This window comes from Grammomys surdaster, unplaced genomic scaffold (assembly GCF_004785775.1).
Source record: "Grammomys surdaster isolate TR1022 unplaced genomic scaffold, NIH_TR_1.0 205, whole genome shotgun sequence".
Classification (NCBI taxonomy): Eukaryota; Metazoa; Chordata; class Mammalia; order Rodentia; family Muridae; genus Grammomys; species Grammomys surdaster.
In genome coordinates, this window is record NW_021604650.1 from 6,488,584 (window position 1) to 6,508,000 (window position 19,417).

The window sequence follows — 19,417 nt, forward strand, 5'->3', positions numbered from 1 at the left end:
CCCCAGCACTTATTTTTTGTATATTCTTATTTCAGAAGTGAAAGTCTTAGGGCCTTGGGAGCTGGTCCTGGAAAAGATGCACTCTTGAATGACCTCCTGGGTCATCAGTGAGTGCCATCTTGGCTGGGAAGGACAGATGAGAGTTCTTAGCACATGTCTGAGAGTGACTTCCTGGGAATATATCAGTGTGTTCCAACTAAGTCAATCCTGACCCAGGCTCAGCTACACCTAAGGCTCAGGGCCTTCTGGGAATCAGGCGGTAACTACATCCTGATCACACCAAGTAGACAGGGATACCTGGAGTGGAAGCCCCAGGATATCCAAGCACAGACTGGCTCAACCTTTGACACATATCATGGTTCCCGGGAGCTCTTGGAGCCTGAGCCTTCTCTGCATGGAGCAGCCAGTCATGTTCACCCCATGGCCACTTGGGCACCTGGGCCCTAGGGAACTACAGGGTCCTGTCCACAAAAAGGCTGAGTCTGTCTGTGGGGAGCAGCAGAAGACAGAAAGGTGGGCAGAGGTTAATCTAAAGATCCCCCAGCCACTCTCAAAAGTAAGCATTGTGCCAAGATCAACCTGGGATAACCCAACTTTATTTGGAAAAGCCTCTCAATCAAGATCATACTACAAAATTCATTAAAACACAAGAATCTGAATCACCAGAAATTATCTAGATTTCTGTGAGGTGTGATGCCCAAGGAACCAATCCTGGGAGAAATGGTGATGGCTCTAACCTCACTGTGGCTCAGCTGCTGGCTGAGGGATATGGCATGAAGAGGCTAGAATCTGAACATCTGTCCAGCACCTCTGACCAGCAAGGAGGGGGCAGGCTGCACACGTGGGGCTCACAGGGCTTGAGGGCCCTGCTCTTCACTGTAGGGGAGAAGTTGTCAGTCCATACCTGGCTAGGGTGGACAGTGGACATTCCCCTGCTTGGGATATCCTTCGGGGGAAGCTGGAAATCCCTCTAGTATCCTGATGTGGTCAACATCACTAGAGAGTGAAGGAGTCAGGCTCTGGCCTGCTGAGCCCCAACTGGGCTACAGCCTGTAGTTAGTGTGGGCTGGGCCTGTCCCGCATTGCCTGCTCCCTGCTGGGCTCTGGATTCAGGGCTGAGGGTGGAAACCTCAGTCTCATCCAGATTTTTCCTGTCTGCCTTTAGGAAGCCATTTGGCATCACCTGGATGGGCTTCCCTCTGCCTGAGTTGCAACCTGCTCTCCACATATAGTCCCCATCCTTCTGTCCTAGCCATCAGAAGAGCATCATCACCATCTTGTTAGGGGCCTGAGAGGAACCCCATGCTCAGCCGAGTTCTAGTTCCCACTGGCTGGTCAGAGGGGTATTGGTGAGCTCCAGGTTCAGGCCAGTGGCTTGATCCATGAGTTTTGGGGCCTTAGGGAGCTAGGCAGTCATATCAGGCCTTCAAGGGGTAAGAACCAGGTAGGTGCCCCTGTTGAGAGGGAGGTGGGGCAGACTTATTGGGGGGGGTAACCCTGGACCTCCCTTCTGAGCTCCTTCAGGAGCCCTCATCAGGGCCTGTCTGGGGCACAGTCAGCTGTTCGTAGGTAGGCAGGCTGTTGCTGGGCAGGAAGAGCTCAGGGTTGATGGAGCCACCTTCATCTCTGGGTACAACTTGTGACCTGCTGTTGCAGGTTGGACCACCTTGTTGCAGGGACAGCAGCTGGTGGAGCATATCTGTGATGATCACCAATCTCTGGTCCAGTTGTGTCACCTGTAGGGACAGAAGCAGAGATGAACCTGGTGCTAGGGACAGCCTAGTGCAGGCCACTGTAGGGCCTGGGCATGCAAGGTCTGAAAGAGAGTATGTCACATGTCCTTACAGCTGTGGGTTGAATTGATGTGTGTACCATACCTAGAGGCCTTTGGTCACCCTCTGCGTGTGTCTGTTATTGGGGTACACGGGGTACAGTACACTACTGAGTTCTTGTGTGTGTCCATAAACCTGGGAAAGCTTAGCAGTTGCCTCTTGTTTCTGGGTAGACCTAGTGGCTGGGAGTCACCTCTTAGCCCCTCCCTAGGCTTTTTGATCTTTGAGACTCTGGACAAGCCTTCTGGAGCTTCCAGAACAGCCTCTGGCTTCCTGTGGCCAAGTGGTGGTGGGGTATTGTCATAATGAGTGGGACCTTAGAGGCTCAAGCTGTCTGCTCAGCTTGGATAGGACTGGAGCCTTACACAGTGGGGGGCCTTTGTGGGAGGGGCTAGCAGAGGGATTGGGACAGCTCAGGGTTGAGCAGGCAGAGGCTGGGTGGGTCATGAAACAACGTCCACCCTCAAAAGTATCTCAAAGATACTAATTTAGGACAATGCCACCTTTCCTGGTCCCCGTAGGTCAGGGCAGTGACTAAGTGGATTTCTTGGCCATGTGGTCATTACCCCATGCCTGGAAGGGGCCTTTTTGCTCCAAGTGCTAGGCAGGTAGCTAAGAAACTGGAGGGGAGATAGAGGCAGGGCAGAACCTGGGATAAACAGAGCAGAGTAGGCACTTGACAGAGGCCACACTTGCTCTGCTTGTAGGAGACAAAGAAGAGCCATTGGAGATCTCTTTAGAAAGAAGGAGCCATTGTGCAAGGGGCTGGAGCCTAGCCCTGGGGGCCTGAAATGCTCAGCTACTTCCTCTTCTGTCTGGAAGAAGAGAACACCCACCGTCTAGGGAGGCCAGAGCCCCTAGCATAATTCCCTAGGAAGCAGGGGCTGTTCCAGGGGCCACTGGAGGACTCGTGGGGGAGGATACAGGAACCTACCCAGCATAAGCATTAGAGCAGGGGTTGAGAGAGAGAGAACCTCAACTGCTGAGCACATGGGGTGGTTTCTCCAGTGTGCTCTGTCAGTAAAGCAGGGGTCTCCCCACGTCCACACTGGGACGTGGAGTAAAGGGAACACCCGTGATGCAGGGATGGAGCCAGAGGTCCTGACAGATGGCCTCATACGTTCTGACCTATGACACATGACCAAAGCTGCTTTAGGGAAAATCATGGGATGACTCAGCCAACTGCTGACTGATTGGCCTCAAAACCTGGGTGACTTGGGCCCTGAGGACAAGAGGCATGCAGGAGCTGGATCTCATCTTCCTGGACAAGTGTGTGCCATGAGTGAAATCTGTGTCCCAGGCAGCCTTCTGATGCTTTCAGTACTGCTTCCTCTGTCCTAATACTTGGTTGTAGTCTGAAAGGACCGGATAGAATTATCCAGGCTGGAGGGCTCACATGGGGAAATTGAAGTTCAGGGCTTAAGAGTACAGTGGGTAGAAGATGAAGCTAGGTTGTTCCTGGCAGGTGAAGTCAGGGTTCATGACCTGTCCAAGGCCTCGGTGAGCCCTGTACCAAAGGAGGGTTGTCTGAGACTAGTCTTGGTCTAGCTTCATGCAGATTTAAACACACAGAGCCAATCTGAGTAGGCAGGGGAAAAGCCCTAGTTGGCTCATGGGGTGGTTTCATGGATGTTTACTAACCCACAATTGAGCACCTGTGGACATCTCACATTTGCTAGTGGGCAAAGTCCTTAAGAAGAGTTCTTGGGGTGGGGGTGGGGCTATTTAAAACCTCCTGTGGGACAGCTGCCACAGGGCCCATCAAACCTGTGTGACCCTGAAGCTTCCCTGGACAGTTCCCAAGCTCACAATGACCCCATGACTGTCACGTCTGTCAACTGGGGTTTTGAGGAGCCTGTATGGGTTCAAAGGTGTCATATTGGCCAAGCTGCTAGGGGCAGGATATAGGTTAGAGTCTTAAGAGGGTCTAGAGTCTGGGACCTCACTGTGCCACTGTCATCTTGACAGGGAGGACAGGGCTGTGAAGACAGGAAACTGAAAGGGCTCCTCTACATGCACCCACTCAGGGTCCTCTTGCTTACCCTGATTGTCATGGGTGAGGAGCAGTAAGTTGTGGCTGAATTCTGAAGTCTTTTTGGCTTTGTTCAGACCAGATTGCCTAAGACAACTTGGCCTGAGGTGGAGACACCAGGGCTTGGGTTCAAGGTTCAAGATCTGGAATGTATTGAATTTGGGGATCCTTGCTGGTGAGCTCAGGATTGTTTGTAGGATCATGAGAGGATAGCCTCTGGGGGACATTCATAGGTCACTTTCAGGGGCCATATTAAAAATGTTTGATATCCAATGAAGAGCCATCAGATGCCAACCTGGCAACAGAAGGGCCTGTGGGGAGTTGGTCAGTAGGATGTCTGTAGTTTGTTTATGCTCTAGCCTGAATCTTGGTAGTTGGCCATGGTGATTGCTGGGTAATCTGTCTAGCAAAGCTTGGCAATCAGGGGCTGCCCTGTGAGGTGGGACTGCTTGCTGAAGAAACCTGGCCATGTACACTCCTTGTCACTTCTGCTTCCCTAGCTGGGAAGTGGAGCTTGCTGCTGTCCACTGGATGTGTTGCACAAGGAGCCTGGGGAGCTTGCCCGCCAAGGCCATGCTTCTTGCCTTGAAGACAGGGCATGGGGTGGTCTTAGCTTGTTCTTCTGGGCTCTGCCTCCTTTCTAGCCACTTAGGTTCCTAAAGTAGCATCTAGAGAGGCCCTTCATGACCAAGCTTGTGTTTGGTTCTGCTGGGCCACTGCAGGGAGGGTACTGCCCTGGTGTATGATGGCTCCTCAGCCCAGAACTCAGTTCTAAAGACAATCTTTCAGCAATTGTTCTTGGAGCCACCTGGCTCTACTTTCTCCTTTTGGTGCTTTGACTACAGCTAGTGAGCTTATGAGCATTGGTGCTCAGTGCTGAGTAGGTGAAGGCAGGGAGTCATGTCACAACGGGTGCCTAGAGAGGTGCCACCACCTTCAGGGAAGGGAGTATCTGCTCTGGACTCTAGGATGGTGTTCTCCAAGAGCCACAGGGACAGATCAGTTTTGAAGATCTCAGATCTCTCACTATTTGCAATTTGATAGTGATTAACAGGGTAAGGCAGACAAAAGCCTTGTTGTGCCCCATCTCTGCTCACCAAATGAGAAACCATAGATGACTTCTGTGGGCCTCAGAAGAGAAAAAAAAGCAATTAGAATAACAGCTAGTTAGAGAGCCTGCGGCGGCTGGTGATCAGACTCAAAGCGACAGGGATTCCTGTTTGATGTGGTTATGAATTTGTTTTCAAAGGAAAATCTTGAAGATTCTTTTTAGATTCTCCCCCCACCCCCTGCAGAACCTGCCCAGCCTTGATCTTTGGTCAGTAACTCCCAAACCAGCTTAACCTGGGGTGGGGACACCAGGATGGGTTCAGGGTGCAGAGCCTTGGGATGTATTCAGACTAGGGATCCTTGTTGATCAGCACAGGGCCCTCTGTCGGGTCATGAGGTGACTTGGGGGACACTCATGGGTCACTTTCAGAGGCTATATTAAAAATGTTTATTACCCAATGGAGAGCCATCAGATGCCAATCTGGCACTAGAAGGGCCTGTGGGGAGTTGGCCAGTGGGATGTAGAGAGAAGGCAGGGTGCACAAGAACCCAGAGCCCAGTTGAGCTACTCCCTGCCTGGGTCAGTGGACCCTGGGCTCCCATTGCCTTCCACTTCTGCATCTTATGGATCAGGCAACAAGGCCTGGGTAGAACATTGCCTGGTGATCCTCGGCCCTCCCCGAGGCTACCTGCCTATCACTGCGTCTCTGCTCCCTCTCTCCACAGCACCTTGCCACCACCATCAGAAAGATTCCTCTTTAACTGTCTAGACTAAGTACAATCCTACTTTTTCACAGGAGGAAAAAAGTCTGCCTAGGGTACTATGGGAGAGGGAAGAGCTGGGGCAGAAGTTAGGGGGCAGGTAGCAAGAGGGCAATGAGTAGCAGGCCTTTATTAAGCACTTATTGGGTACCAGTGCTCTATTGGGTTTGTATATGATGTTTCTTTCCAAATTCAAACAAGCTCACACACATCTCAGGAGGTAGGTAGTATTACAAGTCCTTATCTCAAACATCCCACAAGAGGGGCTGAGAGCACGGGGATGTAGTGGGGCTTCTACAAGTCATCCCCTTCCTGTAACCCCCTTGCTGGCCTTCTGCAATGTAACTTTCCTCCTGACTCCCAGAATCCATTCAGCAGGAGGCCAGGACCCCTGACACATCCAGGCTGCTCCATCCTCACCAGCTTATCCCAGCCCAGCTACTATCTATTTCCTGTCCTGGGACTCTTATAGTAGTATCTACTGGTTGGCTCACTTCAGTGGGTTTATGCATGAGAGTTCTTTGAAAACTCAAAACACCACTGTCCTGTTGGCCCAGGAGCTACCTTGTAACAAATTTCCATTTTCCACTTGGGCTTTTCTCTTTCTATTCCCCTGATTCCAAGCCTACTGCTATTCCCCAATTGCGGCAGTGTGTGCCTGTCTCAGGGCTGTCCACTCTTGGCCCTTTCTTTCCTCTGCAGTGATCCTGTCAGCTCACAATCATGGATTCTTCAGAGTCCCAGCTGTTGTTCATTAGTCACCTGTTTCTCTCATTGGAACTAAGCCCTGTCAGTTGCAGGTCTCTGCCCACACTTGCTGCAATACTCTTCTAAGCTCATGAAAGGATGCAGCCAATGCTAGACATGAGCACCTTTACTCCAGAGTCTAAGTGTGAGGGGAATGAAGGTGGTTTCACCTACCCAAGAGCTGTGTGGGTGGGGGAGGAGTGCAGCCTTGCTGCCCACAGGGCCCATCCTCACCCAACATGCATCTGCATGGTAAGACCATGGAGAACTCCCATGAATTGCACATGGTCAGTTGGAGCTTGTGAAGGCTGGTCTTGTGGAGTGGATGCTAGCACACATTAGGAGTGGTGACCAAGAGAGGCTGTGCTTACAATTATTGTACTTATGACTTTGTTTTAGCGGTTCTGTCTTTTGCAGAAAAGCCTGCATGCTGGATCTCTGGCTGACAGGATAACCTTCTGTACTTTGGGCCCCAGGATCCACAGGACACATGGCTGAGCATGCCTGAGAATCCAGTCAGGGGCCAAGCTGGATGCTTCTAGGCCATGTAGAACAGTGACTTTCTGTACCAATCCCAGGGCCTCCAGTTAATAAAGCAATGTCTTCAACCTCAACTATTCATTTTACAAAGGCCAAAAAGGCCAGGTATGGTGATATACAGCACAATCCCAGCAGATCTAATCTCTGAGTTTGAGGCCAGCCTGGTCTACATCGTGATTTTCAGGCCAGACAGGGTTATATAAAGATACACTGTCTCTATGGAAAAAAGGGTCAAGAAATAATGACTAGACTTCTGGTCTTGTTTATGCAGATAAACACTTGCCACCGCCAGCTCACCAGATAAATTATTTATGCCAAGAAATGAATATTCCTGATCACCAGCAACACTAGAGTGAATTCATCAGCCACACCAGATGGGAAATGATACTCTAAAAAGAGCACCCCAAGACTGAGATGCGGCAGGAACCCTCACTATTCACCCAGCCAGTCACTCCTCAAGAACCTCACCCAAAAGAACTGCCTCTGTCCCTGGGCTTTGTCTAGGATACTTAGCTTACTCTCTATGTACTTTGGAGATGGTTTTGCCATGTAGATCCCTACCCCAACAACTCTGCACATACCTGTGCTTCATACGACTTTACCTGGTCGCCTACAGATGCTTCCTCGGGTCTGCCTTTCTAACTCTTCCTTAGCCCATACTTCCATTCACACGTGTACACAAATACACATGTACACGTATGCATACCCACATAAGTATTCATATAAATCCAGCTTCTTCAAACCTCTGCAGACAGAGCCTGGCCAGGCCTGCGGGCTCACCTCTGACCTAGGTGCCTGCACTCCTCTCCTTTGCTCTGGGCAGCGTTGGCTGACCTTTGTGCTTAGTTAGATCTGTGCCTTTTCTCAGATTTTCCACTACACTAATGACTGTCATCTCCCTCTGCAGCCCCTCCCCCCCAACCCTTTCTCACACAGATCCTGAACACATCCTCCATTTACCTGAGGACCTTTGTATTCACTGGTCCCTCTGCCTGGAAATCCCACTCTACACTTCTTGGTGGACTTTCAACTCAAATGCCCACTGCTTTAGCAAACGCTTCTGCCTTTCTCATTTCCCCCAGCACACTCCACAAACTCCTGAGTTTATTAATTTACTTGTTTGTCTCTTCTTCAAACTTGAGGCTCCTGAGGTCAGGTCCCGAGTGTGCCATTTCTGTTGAGTCCCTAATAAGTCTTTTAATGTCTGACACACAGTAGGTGGTCAATAAACTCATGTGATCCAGTACAAATATTTGTGAAGGGAGTTAATTAATCTCTGGCCTTTCTCTTGGATGAGGGGGTGGAAACCCCCATGAGCCCAGCTCCGAAAGGCCTGGGCAAAGGCCAATGAGGTTAGCCCACAAGTCCTTTCATGTTCATTGATTTGTAAAGGCTCTTTGTATATGAAGGCTTATCTTTTGACATGTAGATCACAAGTGTTTTCCCTTGCATGCGTTTGTTTGTGTCTGCACTTATAGTGACCATTGCTTTTCCAAACAGAAGCACCACTCATTTTCTTTCCTTCATGGTTTCCAAATCAGGGTACACTTGGATCACTCTTCCTCAGTCCAACATGAATTTTTTGTGTGCTTTTTAGGTTTGCATTTCACCCTTGAAATTTTTACGTGTGTGTGTGTGTGTGTGTGTGTGTGGTTGCTTCAGGGCTCCCTGTAGTGGCTGATCCTTCACGTAGTGGGGGTGTCTTTTCTACACACCAAGCTCTCAGAACATACGGATTTCTAGGTTCACTGTGAACAACCCCCTTCCTATCCTGGGTATCACTGTGTACACCAGGCCAGCCTGACACTCAGGATCCTCCTGCTTCAGTCTCCCAAGCGCTGGGATCACAGACCTGTGACCACACACTTGGCTTCTAGCTTTAATCCCTTGGGCTTTGGTACAAGAGGCCAGGAGTGTCCTTTACTGAGCTGCAGAGAGGTGTGGTTCTGTGGTGGAATCTGCAGGGCAATGAGAGCAAAGCCTCCCTCCCAGGCAACCCTGTCGACTTTGCTCTTGACTCCCTAGATTGACTTGGGAGCTGTTGTCACCTCTCCTACATGATCCCATTGGCTCAGGTCACTGAGCCTCCCTTCTGCTTCTCCTGCTGCCACTGAAGTCATCCTTGGTGTTCATGTGACTTACCTCTCACCCTGTCTTCAGACTGTGCTGCCTCATACAGCTGCACTGTTGGTGTCCCTGGCCTAGCATCATGTGGCCCCAAGGTACAGGACACTGGGTTATCTCCTCCCTCCTAGGTACCCCTGTTGTTTGGAACTGCCAACCCCATAGTGTCCCTGCTCTTGTGAACTGATGTCAGTTTCAGGGACAAAGGTCCTGGAGCAGAGCAGTGACAGGATTGGGGCCCCAGCCCCTAGCTTCCGACATTACCGGGGGCCTCTGCCTGCCAATGGAGGTTGGGGGCACCTAGGCTCAGAATGTGGGCTCCACCCTTTCCAAAAGACCAGCCAGTTCTTGTCAGCCTCAAAGGGTCCTGTTTGCAGAGGCAGCCCCTCGTCAGGGTGACTAGGAAGCTGCTGCTCTGTCTGCTCAATCCCCCCATGGGCGGATTCTGCAGCAGCTGCTCAGGCTGGATTGGACATTCATCTAGACAGGCTGGAAAAGGGCTCTGGAGGCTGAGAGGCCCTGTTTGTGCTGGCGTCAGGCACAGGCCCCACCTGCATTGGATTCTCTCCTGCTGGAGTCCCGGAAGCTTAAGAACTCCAGACAGAACATGTTGTACCAGAAAGGCCCAGAGCCTTCGGCCAAACTAGGTGGGAAATGGTGGCAGGTGGGCAGGGATCACATGGGGTTTAGGTAGTTGATCAGGGCTGCCCACCTGGGCCTGCACCACACCCTGTGTCCCGAGAAAACACAAGCAGGTCTGTGGCTGCTGTTACAGGAGCTTCACCTCCTTTTTCCTGTCCCCAGCCTCCCTAGACCTGTAGCTTGTTTTGTTTGCCCTTTGTTCATGTCCACCTCTGCCTGCTGCTCTGGGAGCTACTTGCTGATGTGGACGTGGACACTGGTGGTCTATTCTCAGCCTAGCCCTTCACACTATACACACATACAACCAGTTATCCTGTTCACAGGACACATGTTTTCTCTCACCTCCCAGGATCCAGATTGGGGACAGAGATGTTCAACCTCTTAGCTCTCCTTTTGCTGCCCTTACTTCATGGTGATCAGCCTTCCTGGGACTCTGACTATGTCCTGGGTCCATCCCCGTTTCCACACTGACCAGGGCCTGCTTTGCCTGGGTGCTGCTGAGCGCTTACTCTCTGGGGATAGTCTGACTCAGCTCATCCCTAGATCTTCCCTCAGATGCTTCTTTCTTGAACATTTTCAAGTGCCAACTTATCATAGACGAAGCCCCAGGTTTTTGCTTCCATCCGAGATTTTCCCTGGTCCCTGGTGCATCTCATGGGCTTCTCGGGGTACAGGGGATCTCTGGTATATCTCATGGGCTTCTCGGGTACAAGGGGTCTAGCCTTCTCCTGGTCTAAACACTGTCACTCCATTCCCTTCTAGTATAAGAGCACTTCCCTGGCCCCCAATATCAGTTGCACCTACAGCCTTGGGAATGTGTTTTCTTTACACCTCCCTTAGCCCAGGACTGCCCTTGAGATGGACCCTTGCAACAGCCTTGCATGCCCCACAGATACTTGAGTATCTGTGCATACAAGGCTTGACAGGCAATGGATTCCTTCCTTGTCCTATCCCAAACACAACTAGGAACATTGGGAGCCTGGTCCCCCATGTCCCTTTGTATCATCTGGGTGCTGGCTTTCAGAGGTGCCAGCTTTCATGCTGGCTCTACAAGGTTGTGTGGATCTACATGCTCTCTACAGTAACCTATTCTGTAAAATAAAGACATTCAATGCTGCCTCCCTCCTTCTCCTTGGGGCCTCCTGTACCAGGTGCTTGGCTAGCGACAGGGTGTTTACCCTGCCTAGCTCCAGCGTGAGACACTGTATCCCTCCGTGGCAGTTTTGACATCAGCAGTAATATGATCCAGGTGTGGCGGTCCACTTGCTTGTTTTTGCTCAACTCAGGCTTTGAGGCTGCCGGTTAGAACATGTCAAGGGCACTTGCTTCTTGGGGTAGCTGAACATGCAGTAGGCCTCCCTGAAGGGACCTGTAGTGCTCCAATCCAGGTTCCGATGCTGGACAAGAGGATCCAGGGAACAACCCTAGCCTATGAATGCCCTGTACCTAGAGCATGCCTGAAGTAGACCCTTGTACTGAAGGATAGCATGCTAGTGTCAAGGGCAAGGTACTGTCCCCAGTGATCCCCTCACTTGCCTCTGGATCCTATTGCCCCTCACCCCCAGTGGCCCCTAAGCATCTGGCCCTGCTGCAGATTTTCTACCTATGACCTGGTCTCCCCAGGATATGTCTCCCGGGCATGGCTTCCTGATTCCCAGTCACTGGCTCCTTACAGACTATTCTCTTTCCAGATTACTTCCTGGCCTCCTTTCCCTTACCTCCCACTTTGAATCTGGGGCCTTTAGAGGATACCTCCTGTATCTCATGGCCCACCCAACCCACCTAGACCTTGGCCTTCTCAACATGGTGGTCTTCAACACTTCCATCCTGGGTCCTCCTTTGCCCTCCTGCCTAATAAAATTCACTGTGCCTCATTCTCTATTGCTACTCTATAGAGACGGCTGTAGCCATTTTATCTCAGGAGCTCTGACCCTTCCCCCACTGTTGGCTTTCATGGCCCTCATAACTCTTAACCTAGAGTGACTTCTGACTGACTCCTATCAGCCGGCTCCTACCAGCATAGGCCCTCCTGGCCTTCTGTGACCCTCCAGGCCCTTTATACCTGTTGAACTTTAAGCACCTCCTTCCCTTCTCTCAAGGATTCAGGGCCACTCTCTGGCCTCTTCCTCTTTTCCTCAGCCTTTCATACCTGTGCATCCTGGGTGGCTTTCTTCCCATCTACCACTGAGAACTCAGGGCTCTTGGGCTGGCCCTGGTTTTTTGTCTTTCTAGGACAGACAAGAGGAGGAAATTTCTTGATTTACATATATCTGGCTCTCACCACAGACCCACAGGATGAGATACAAGAATCATTGGCTAGAATGATCTAGAACTTTGTTGGGAGGGGGACTGACTGAAGAGCCTACCATGTGCACTGGCCTACCCGTGTGCACTGCGCATGCACACACCTATGGCTGTGGGCATGGCTCTGGACACAGGCTCCATGGAGCTGAGTGTAGCTATGTGCTAGAAGCCAGGAAACTGGGAGTTGCTTCTGGAAGGCAGATCCCCTGTTGGCAGCAGGGAGCTGGGCAGGAAGTTCTGAGGTAAAGGTGAGCGATATCCAGCTGCTGTCCCAAGCCCTCAAAGCTATGCCTGTCCTCCTGGGGCCTGAACATCCTGCCTCACTGCTGTTCAGACTCTGTCCCAGCCTGGAGATGGAAGGGGCCCCATGACTCAGCCAGTCAGTCATCCAAGCTGCAGCTGTGGCTGACCCAGGTGGGCAGGCAGCCCCCAGCCCAGCCTGCAGAACGGGATGGGGCCCACTCCCTCCCCTACTTCCTGCTTCTACTCTGAGACAGGATTTTCTGAAGTCAGGACCCCTGAGGCTAGAGTCAGGCTGGAGGCTTAGGCCTAGGGCTGCAGATGGGGGCTGGGTGGCTAGGCTTAGAAACTGGAATCTTGTGTCTTCCTGGCTTCTGAAACTTGTAGGGACACAGAGTTGGGATGTTTCTAACTAGTCAACATATTGACTCCTTCCTGGCAGCTGGATCAGGCCTAGCATTCTGTTTGGAGTAGAAGCCTGTCTGGAGCATGGGGTACCTTACTTCCTTAGGGACAGAACAAGGCTTTCCATCCTGTTTCCTCTTGTTCTTTGTGCCTCAGAACGCTTAGCTCTCATCCTTACTCTTTTCAACACAGGGTGTCCAACCTCCACACACATAGTCTTGGGACAGAAATTTCAGTATCTCATAGGCGGGCACAGCCTTTCCTCTGTGGCTGGGAGAGTCGAACGGAGAAGCAAGTATCTTGAGGTTGGTCTCCAAGGGGGACCCGATCTTTAAGGCTTAGAGGGTGCCATAGGAATAAAGGAAGCTGGGATTCCATGTCCCTTTTCTGGCCAGTGACTGGGAACCAAAGAGCTGCCAGCTCTCCTGGCTTTCACCTCTCCTACATCCATCAATGATGCTTCGCTAAATACTAGCCACAACACAGCAGCACTGGCTACCCTGTCCCCATTATCCTGTCCTCTGTGCTCAGCTCTGGTGTCTGGACTGCCTCCTTTGTGACTCCTTCTCTGTGACCTGTCATACAGACACAAGGCTCTGAGGTCACCCATCAGGTGTTCTGTGCTGGTCCTCACATGGCTGATTAGAGTGTGTGGGGATAGGTCCTGGCTGCCTCTGGTCTCTGACAGCCTGTTCAGGAAGTGGGTGAGAAGAGTTGGACCAGCAGGAAGTCGTTGGGGCTTCAAGCCAGGCCCCAGTGCTCTAGCCCATCTGGACATACTTGGCAGGTTCTCTTCCCTATGTTCCCAGGCTCATCAGAATGGACACTAGCAGTGGACATATCTAGCCTGATACCTGCTACCTGCCCACTTTATACTGCTTCTAATGCCTCAGGCCTCCCTGACATGGTTACAGTGGCACAACTGGTCCCCAGCTCAGGTTCAGGCCCTTGGGACTGCCCATCTCCTACTTCCCAGACAGGCACTACAGGGGACACTGAGGTGCCAAAGGAATTGGATGTAAGGGGAGTAAACCTTCTCTTTGACTCTGGGCTACTCACAGGCCTTCTATGACCTCAGTGGGGACCCTAGTGGGTGTAAGTAGGGCCCTAGCCCCCTGACTGGTAGATCAAGTCCCTCCCTGGCCCAAATCACCATGGATCTGGGTGACTCATGTTGCACTGGTCACCTCTGTTTAAGTCCTGCCCCAACCCCTGAGTGGCAGGTATCATTCAGCTTGACCCTGGCCCTCCTGCCTTGACTATAATGGCAAGGCCCAGGCATTGCCCACTCAGCCAGTCCTCCTAAATTTTCAGGGTCCTGGAGGAGATACCTCCAACAGATGTCCTATCTCTGGAGGTGGTGGTGGACATTGCTACCATCTTCTTCCCTTTTCTGGTGACAGTCCTTCCCTAAGCAGCCTGTCCTAAGCAGAGATGAGAGGGATCTGTACTGGGGGGGTGAGCAGAGTTGGGGTGGGAGACTCACATGCAGTGTGGGTAACAGGTACCACATCTCCCTGCACCCACAGGAACACAGGAACTCTGATCTTTACTATCCTCACTGTAGTCCAGGGTCTACATCACAGTCATGTCCTAGCCCCCAACTCTGGCAATAGCCTCCTGCCACCATGGAGATCACTCTGTCCTGAACACCGCCCCCCCCACCTTATCCCACAGCCAAAGACAGGCATTTATTTATCCTGCTGAGAGGAGCCTTCACTCTGATGCTGGGCACTGTGGGATGCTGAGCAGGCTCTGGTTCCAGGCAGGGCTAGTGATCCTGAAGAAGGACCTTCCCGAAAGCTGCTGTCACTGTGGCTTTACGCATACTATCCTGTAGTAGCTCTCCTGTGCTCTTGGGAGAAGCTGGTGGGCAGGGTGGGGGTTGAGCTGTAGGGGGAACATCATAGACACTCTGTGCAGAAAAACACCTGGTAGACTTTGAGATTTACCTTGTAAATAAGGCCAGAGCCCTGACTGCCTCATAGAGAGAACCGGACATCTCATGTGCCCCACTAAATTCTTATTTTGCTCATGACATGCCTAGAATTGCATGTGGGGTGCTCTCTGGGGCCCAAGGTTGAGGGCAAACAGGTTGTGGGGCCTCCAGGAAGGTCTCTAATTCTCAGAAGGTAAGCCAAAAGGTGGGGAAGCCTCTACCTAGGAACAAGGTTCTGGTTGGCTCTGGGCCCGCCTGGCCTGGGCTGACCCCTACAGCTGATGAGGGACTCAGGCCTATCCTGCAGTTCCCAGACCGCCCTTCCTGTGCTTGGGGCTGGGAGGAAGAAGTCACCCAGGACACCAGGGATGGGGACACATGCTGACAAGTTGGGCATGGTTCACACAGGCCCCAGGAAGCCCCCTGGTCTTCAGGTTCTTTATTACTAGCCCAGTTCTTAGAGCCTTGGAGACCATCCAAAGTAACCTTCATATCTGGGAACCCTGCTTCAGGAGGAACCTGGGTCCCTCTGTCACCTCTGTTTAAAGGATGGGACATCTGTCAGCAAACTTTCCTCTCTCAGTACTGCCCCATCCCACATGATCACAGACCTATTTCTTTTTCCCAACCAGGGTCTAACTGACCCAGACACTGCACACAGGCTAGAGCTCCAGGCTGGTTTGCCTTTCATCTCTTGCCACCCTAGACCCTAGTATGCCCTCATCTTTTCCTTCTGAGTCACAGCTCCCTGATGGATCCTCTCTTCTTCCTTACCAGGCCACTAGCCGAATTCTCTATTTTCTGGCACCCATGTTCCCTTCCTGCAGTTTAGAAGCTTCTCATCAATGTTATGTAAGCTTGTCAGAAGCTCTTCCATCTCTAAGCAACCCTCTCTGGGGGTTGTTACATCTTCAGTCCCCAACAGTTTCCATAGAGAAGTCTTCAACATTTTTTTTAAAAAGTGTTTTCCTGTCCTATTTCTTGACTCTGTTTTTCACTCTTATAGTCTTAGGCATTGTCTAGTGATGGTCATGGAAGATGAGCCATCAAGATTTTGTCCCACAACTTCTTCCCAGTATTCTTTCTGTGTAGTTATACCACAGTTCTAGGCTAGACAAATGTTTAGCAGTTGCATTCCAAAGAAACATGTAGCTTAAAGGACGGCTGTGTAAATACTGTGTTCACAGGGTCCCTTTGTGATAACAGTTTTCTGTTTTCTCTGTAGTTAATGGTTGCCTTTGAGTTAGGCTTAGTTTTTATTTTTCTTTTGTTCTTTCCTTTATAAAAAAGCATTTTGTTTGTGTATGTGCACACACATGCATGTATATATGCACCTAAGTGGATGACTTATAGGAGTTGGTTCTCTCCTTCCATCACATAGGTCCTTAGAGGTCAAAATTAGCTAGTCCAGCTCGGTAGCAAGTGCCTTTACCTGGCAAGATATCTTGCTTATCCTTTGTCTACTTTAAAAATATTTTAAAAGAATTTATTTTTATTTATGTATATATATGTGTATATATGCCATGTATGTTCCCATGGAGGCCTGTGGAAGTCAGAGGAAGGTGTTGGATCCCCTGGACCTGGGTTTCAGGTTGTTGTGAACTATCTGATGCGGGTGCTGAGAAGTGAACTCAGGTCCTCTACAAGAGCAGCGAGCACACGTCACTTCTCAGCTGTATCTTCAGCCCCAGAGAATTAATATTTTAAAATCTTCGTTCAGCTATTGTTTTTCCATTGCTGGGGATCAAACCCAGGTTTTGTACATATTAGGCAAGTGCTTTACCACTGCGCCACACCCCTAGCTCTTTTCTACATCTGTCACCAACCCATTCTTTAACTTTCTGCAAGAATTATAGCATTTTTCTATTGATCCTGTTGGGAATACTGATAATGAATCAGCACCCCTCCCTTTCTTCCTCCTTCCCCTCCTCTTTCTGTTGGAGTCCTTGAAGGACTAGTTTCTTTCCAGTTTTTAGGTATTATGCTCTCCCTGGTCCCCAGTTTCTGTGTTCTTATCTGTTTTACCTCTCATTTTGCAGGAGCACATCCCCAGGTCATTTCTGAGAAAAAGTATGTGGCAGATAAAAAAAATTTTTTTTGAGTGTGCATTTTAGCAAATATCTTTATTCTTCTGTTATACTTAAGATTCTAGATTGGAAGTTACCCACCCTGTCCCCAAAGTTTGAAGTTAGTGTACTAGCATGCACTCACTTCCTGATGTTTTGATTCTCCATTTTCTGTGTATGACCTATATTCTTCTCTCAGGAGACTTAGGATGTCTGTTTTATTTCTGTTCTGAAACAATAATGGAACCCAGTGGGACATTCTAGCAGTTGGCTTTTTAGCCTCAGAGTGTTCAGCTCCACCCACAGCTGGCTCCTAGTATCCTCACGTTCAGAGGTGACAGGATCAGCTTCTCCACAGTGTAGCCTGGTTGGGTGGAGGGTCAACAAGTACCTGGGGTCATGGCCAGGGGGGATAATGACAGAGTGCTTGCCACCCAGGCTAAGCTTCAGTAGGCATCTTCTCTTCATGACTCTGCTCTCAGGATGGTATAAAGTTCTTCCAGGATCCCAGCTGGTAGCTTCATCATCTTTGATGGTAGCTCTGCCTGGAAGGCTGGGCTCTAGTTCCCATTTCTATGGTTGTCTCTGCTGGTAGATCTACATTTACTTTTCCAAACTTTTGGGGTCTCTTATGCTCTTCTAATGTCTTTACTTGCTTACTTATACCAACAATTTCCCCCTTTGGTGATTCTACTGCCACTTTACTTTGTGGGTTTAGAGGAAGTAGAAATGAGTATTAGCTGAGTCACAAGGTCATCTGTGATCTCAGCTTTCTGTCTTCCCTGGAGTTAAGATTTGCCTTTGGGTTTTTCCCTTTCCATCTTCAGACTCCAAGGATGCATATTTTCTGGATCTCTTCCTCCAGGCAGGCCACCACCTCCTCCTCCTAGGTCTTCTGAGTCCTGCCCTCATACCTTTGCTGCTGGGTGCCTTTTGGCTTCTGGTCTCACCATGTGAAACTTTAATGCCTCTATACAGCGGTGGTGCCAGCCTACACCCTCAAGGATAGCTGGGTCACTAAGTTGCTGCGGTCTGACCTCATCACTTAGGAATCTGAGAGGCTCTTAACTTTGACCTATTCTAAGCTGAGCTCTGCAGATTGCCTGTCAGTCTTGTCTTTATCCCAGGGATCAGGCCTGCTGTGCGCCTGTCTCTTAAGACTCAGACTGAGCCCCTAAGGGTCTATGAACTCCTTGCTCTCTTTCCAACACCCAGTTCCTATTGGAATTCTTTCCCTCTGAAACACATGAGTTTGCTCTCAGACAAAGACAGAACTACTTCCTCCTTTAGCAAAAGAACCTTGAATTAGCCACTTATTCACTAGGGGGTCCTTGCAGTGGCACATTGCCTTTTTGTCATTGGATAGAAGAAAAGCTAACAGGGGCCTCTCGGGCTGTGTGGGGAGGGAGGTTGTCCTTCAGGTATTTTCCTCCTTCCTGCTACTAAAATGCAGAGGTGATGGCAACCCTGGGAGCAGCCATAGGGGTGTTGCATTGTACACAGAGAAGCAGAGAGCAGAGGCGATTCCTCATCTGATTGCTGCTCTAAGGTCCATGGAAGCTCTTGACTGAGACACCACTGTCATTATCTCAGCCAAAGTTCAATCAATTTGCACCACCTTCTTCATAGCACGGCGGATGCTCTGCCTGCTCCTTGGGACCTAGCACACTTTACTCCTAGCTTGACATATCCACATATAAGTTATCTCTGAGTTTGTGTTTTAAGCCCAATGACTGGCTCTGAGTGACCACAAAGCCCAGACTCTAGGATACAGCTCCCATGCCACCCACTGCTTGGTGGTACCCACCCTGCTTCTTCCTCCTTGGCCTTAAGGCTTGCCACAAGAACACTGTGCCCTACCTCAGTGGGTCTGGCTGTAACCATGTGGTGCCAGTGGGCTGGGAATACCAGTAGGAAGGGGTTGTGGGTTCCTCTAGAGCAGGCAGAGATCCAGCTAAGCCAGAGGAGGCTGAGGACTCTAGCGGTGCCTGCTGCCCCATGCCTGGTCCTTTTTGAGCCCTACTGGGCCCCAAACAAGCAGGGCATTTCCTATGACAGCTGTAGGCCTGCAGGTGAGCCCTGGGGAAGGAGGGGCAGGAGCGGGAGAAAGGGCTGGGATGCTGGCTGGGCGAACTGACAGCCCGCCCAAGTTTCCACAACTGTCTGCACAGAGCTGCACGGTGGTTTCCACAGGCTCTGCCAAGTGGCGGCTGCTGGCTCGGCCTGGGGTTCTGACCCCCGACAGGGCCTGCTTTCTGCCAGGCAGCCCTGAGAAGCTAGGGCAGACAGGGCCCAAAGAGTTAAGCCACCCTCCACCCCATCTCATTCCTACAGTTTTCTGTCCAAGGCACAGCTGACATGAAAAACAATAGCATTCCCTTGGAGAGGTTCGGCTGCGGGCTGAGGCCCCCCTCCCCAATAATTACTCAAGACATTGGCACGAGCCAGGCCTGGTTAGGTAACAGGCTGCTCGCTCGCTCCGGAGACTTATAACTCACAGTCAGTTACACAGAATCTCTGTAGACAACAAAATCGTTTCCAGGATGGTGGGGAGGGTGAGGCCTTGTGGAGAGGGTACAGGGGGCAGAAGGGGCAGAGACCAGGGTAAGATGGGGGTAGGGTGTTATTATGGGGACTACCAGGAGTCTTGGAGATGCAGCTAGGGAACTCTGGGTGTTGGTGAAGCAACTATGGTAAGGGAGAGACTTGCCCTGCCCCCTCTCTACAATCCTCC

General features: G+C 50.8%; 1 protein-coding gene across 1 annotated transcript in view; it reads right to left on the reverse strand.

Moving 5' to 3' along the window:
- Window positions 1–569: 569 nt before the first annotated feature.
- The window catches only part of Kcnq1 (potassium voltage-gated channel subfamily Q member 1), a 323,081-nt gene continuing 304,233 nt past the window's right edge, over window positions 570–19,417 (reverse strand). Inside the window, exon 16 of the mRNA XM_028771042.1 lies at window positions 570–1,736. Coding sequence (XP_028626875.1) covers window positions 1,521–1,736 — 216 coding nt within the window. The 3' untranslated portion in view covers window positions 570–1,520. The remainder of the gene's footprint in view (window positions 1,737–19,417) is intronic.